The sequence below is a fragment of the Oryzias melastigma genome, linkage group LG19, assembly GCF_002922805.2.
Source record: "Oryzias melastigma strain HK-1 linkage group LG19, ASM292280v2, whole genome shotgun sequence".
Lineage (NCBI taxonomy): Eukaryota > Metazoa > Chordata > Actinopteri > Beloniformes > Adrianichthyidae > Oryzias > Oryzias melastigma.
Genome location: NC_050530.1, coordinates 5148719 through 5151834, shown reverse-complemented (window position 1 = coordinate 5151834; position 3116 = coordinate 5148719). Strand labels below are relative to the sequence as shown.

General features: G+C 49.0%; 1 protein-coding gene across 2 annotated transcripts in view; it reads left to right on the top strand.

Annotated features, from left to right (window-relative positions):
• Positions 1-2365: 2365 nt before the first annotated feature.
• Positions 2366-3116, top strand: part of LOC112141825 (cerebellar degeneration-related protein 2-like) — a 9862-nt gene continuing 9111 nt past the window's right edge. Inside the window, exon 1 of one of the 2 annotated variants that reach the window (XM_024264989.2) lies at positions 2366-2682. In XM_024264989.2, coding sequence (XP_024120757.1) covers positions 2601-2682 — 82 coding nt within the window. In that variant the 5' untranslated portion in view covers positions 2366-2600. The remainder of the gene's footprint in view (positions 2683-3116) is intronic. The other variant, XM_024264988.2, reaches the window with a different exon arrangement.

Genomic DNA, 3116 nt, shown 5'->3' with positions numbered 1-3116 from the left:
AAACACAGCAGGTCTGCAGATCTGTCCGGTGGAAAAACCTCCTGGTGGAATGTGTTCTTCCATGGAAACCGGTCCAGAACCAGTCCAGCACCAGTCCAGCACCGGTCCAGAACCGGTACAGCACCAGTCCAGAATTGGTCCAGAACTGGTCCAGAACAAGTCCAGAATTGGTCCAGCACCGGTCCAGAACCGGTCCAGCACCGGTCCAGAACTGGTCCAGAACTGGTCCAGAACTGGTCCAGAGTCCCTGCAGGAGCACCAGGGATCTTCAGCGGTCTACCAGAGAGTCCGGCTCTCATCCCAACAGTTTCTGTCTTCACCAAACAAAACCGTAGAACCCTGTCAGGGTTCTTGATGTCAGAGCACCGGCCCAGAGTCCAGGTGGACCCAGAGGTTCTGAGGAACGGCGCTGAAACCAAACAACCAAACCACAAACGCTGCATTCAGGCGACTCTCTGAGAGCTGAAGTTTGGTTTACCGCCAAGAAAGTCGACAACAAAAAGAAGGAGTCTGGAGAAAGAACAGATTCTCTCTGTCAGCTGTGGTTCTGGTCTGATCTGGTCTGGGTCTGATCTCTGCTCCTTCTCAGAACCAGGTCTGTGTTCTGCAGGAGAACTCTGGTACTGCTCACTTCAGTGTGAACACAGACGGAGGAGAACCAGATCACTTTAATCTCAAGAAGTCTAACAGGATTAGTGAACTTTGGACCGAGCTGGTTCTGATGACCCGTTCATGATCAGGTTAAAAGCAGCGATAATCACAGAGGAGAAACGGACCGTCTGAGCATCAGGAGACCCGGTTTTGAATCCAGAAGGTTCTGGTCTGATACAGACTGTTGATGTGACTGAAACATAAAAACCAGACCTCTCCTCTTCCAGCTCTTCTCTCCATTCTTCTTTCATGGAACTTCTCTTTTCACGTCTGCTTCAGTTCAGGGTTGAGCTTCATCTTCAGACTGTCTTTCCAGTTAACAGAAGTTCTTTCCCTGAAATTCCTGCTGTGGATTCTCCGAGCTGCAGCTTTGAGGATGCAGGAATGTTTCATGAAATTAGATTTACGGCTGGAGAGTCAAAGAACGGAAACCCTGGAGATCAGTCCGAGTCTTTGTCCTCATTCCTGCTCTGATGGAATCATCTCAAACATTCAGGCTGCTTGGTATTCATCCTCCCACCCGGAGCCTGGACATGTTTACAGACCCCCCCTCAAAGAAAAGTCCTGTTCTGAGGACAGCAGAGGCTCTTCGGGAAGACTTCACGAGGACACAGAAGGTTTGAGGGTTAAATGAGAGCCGGGAGAGGAAGACGAACAGCTGGGTCGTCATGACGACACCGACGTCCAGCCGGGATGTAGAGCCCGGCGGGACGGCTTCACTTGAAGAAGAACCAGAACCAGAACAACAAGTTTGAGCAGAAATGATGACAACACAGACCAGAACTTTATGTAAAACAGCTGATTTTGTTATTGGAGAAATGTCACATTCATGAAGTAAACATCATTTTCAACACTTTTCAGAAGAATTAATGCAATGAAGTAAAATTATCAAATAAATTAACACAAAAATCACATTTCAGCGACTTTCATTTTTGAAAATATATTTTAATCAACTTTTTCTTTTCCCTTCTGCTTTATGTGTTGTTTATTGAAGATTTCATGTTTGTATTGTATTTTTAGGGGATTCGGTTGCTTCACCTGCGCATGCGTGGCGTTTCTCTGAAAATGTTTGTAAATCTTACCCATAGAAAGTCTTGGATAGTGTCGCCCCCTGGCGGTGAAATTGAGCATTTATTGTGACCAGAATCTTGAAATATGTCATTTAAACTCGATTGTTTTTTATGTTAAAAATATCGATATATTCCCATCTATATCGATCTAAATTACACATATATTCGTCCTTGAATAGAAACGGTAACATTAAGTAAACATTACCACATCTACTTGTATTTGTTTGTGGTAGTTAAAAGATAAAGGAGTCAGAGCGGTTCTCTATCACTCTTCACGGTCAGTACAAATGCTGGGAATTTACAGTTTCAGCATCTGTGGTCTCGGGGTTCTGACCTCAGCGCTTCCAGACTTCAAAAGTCGATCATCTCATCCATGTAGATTCTGAAGTTCAACCAAAACAACAACAAACCGTCCCCTAACCGAACCTTTAAAGCCCACTGGTACTGAGAACAACAGAACCTCGTCAGAACCGAAACCTCCGCTGGTGTTCGTGTGACCTGTCCTCCAGACAAACGCACAGATTGTGGTTCATTATTACCATGAAGGGTCTTATTATAACGCGGACCGGCTTCCGGTTCATTAGTTACCTTTTATAAGCTGCTGTTACAAACAGACGGGAGTGCAGAGAACTCCGAGCCGCCCCTGAACGCACCGCGGGGCGCCGCTGCCACGTCTCCGCAGCAGCGCAGCCGCAGCTCGGAGCTCCGACAGCGGGCTGGAGGGAGCGCGGGGCTGGACCGGCTGGATGGGAGGCGGGGGAGGAGGCGCGGACTGAGGAGGAGGCCCGGAGGAGCGGACAGAAGGAGGACAGGGAGAGCCGGAGGCTGCCGGGCGGCCATTGTTCCCCCATTCCCGCGCCTTCTTCTCGGGGAGGGCACATGCTGAGCCCGCGCGGGAGGATGGAGGAGTTCATCACGGAGGAAGAGGAGCCGTGGTACGACCAGCAGGACCTGGAGCAGGGTAAGACCCCACAGCGGACCGGGACAAGTACCGGCCGGTACCGCTCCGCCGGGCCTCCGAACAAAGGATTTCTGTCGGGCCAGGACGCGGGAAAACATCCAATTGAAGCTAATTCTGTCAAAGCTAAAGATGTTAGCTTATCTGGAGGCGGGAACGGAACCATTACCAGATAAATGGATCATGTTTGGGTCAGTTCTGGAGGAAAACGGACCGAACTCTTTGAGATGTTCAGATGTCTGAGGACGTGAGAGAAAATGGGGACAGTTCTGATGATCCTTCAGGAGGTGATGCTCCTGAAGGACCATCACCTCCAGCAGGAAAGAACCGTCCTCTACAAGAACCTCCTGATGCTCCTGGTCTCCTCTAAAAACATGCAGTGATGAAATGAATCAGCTCAGCAGACCATCATCCAACCATCATCCAACCATCATCCA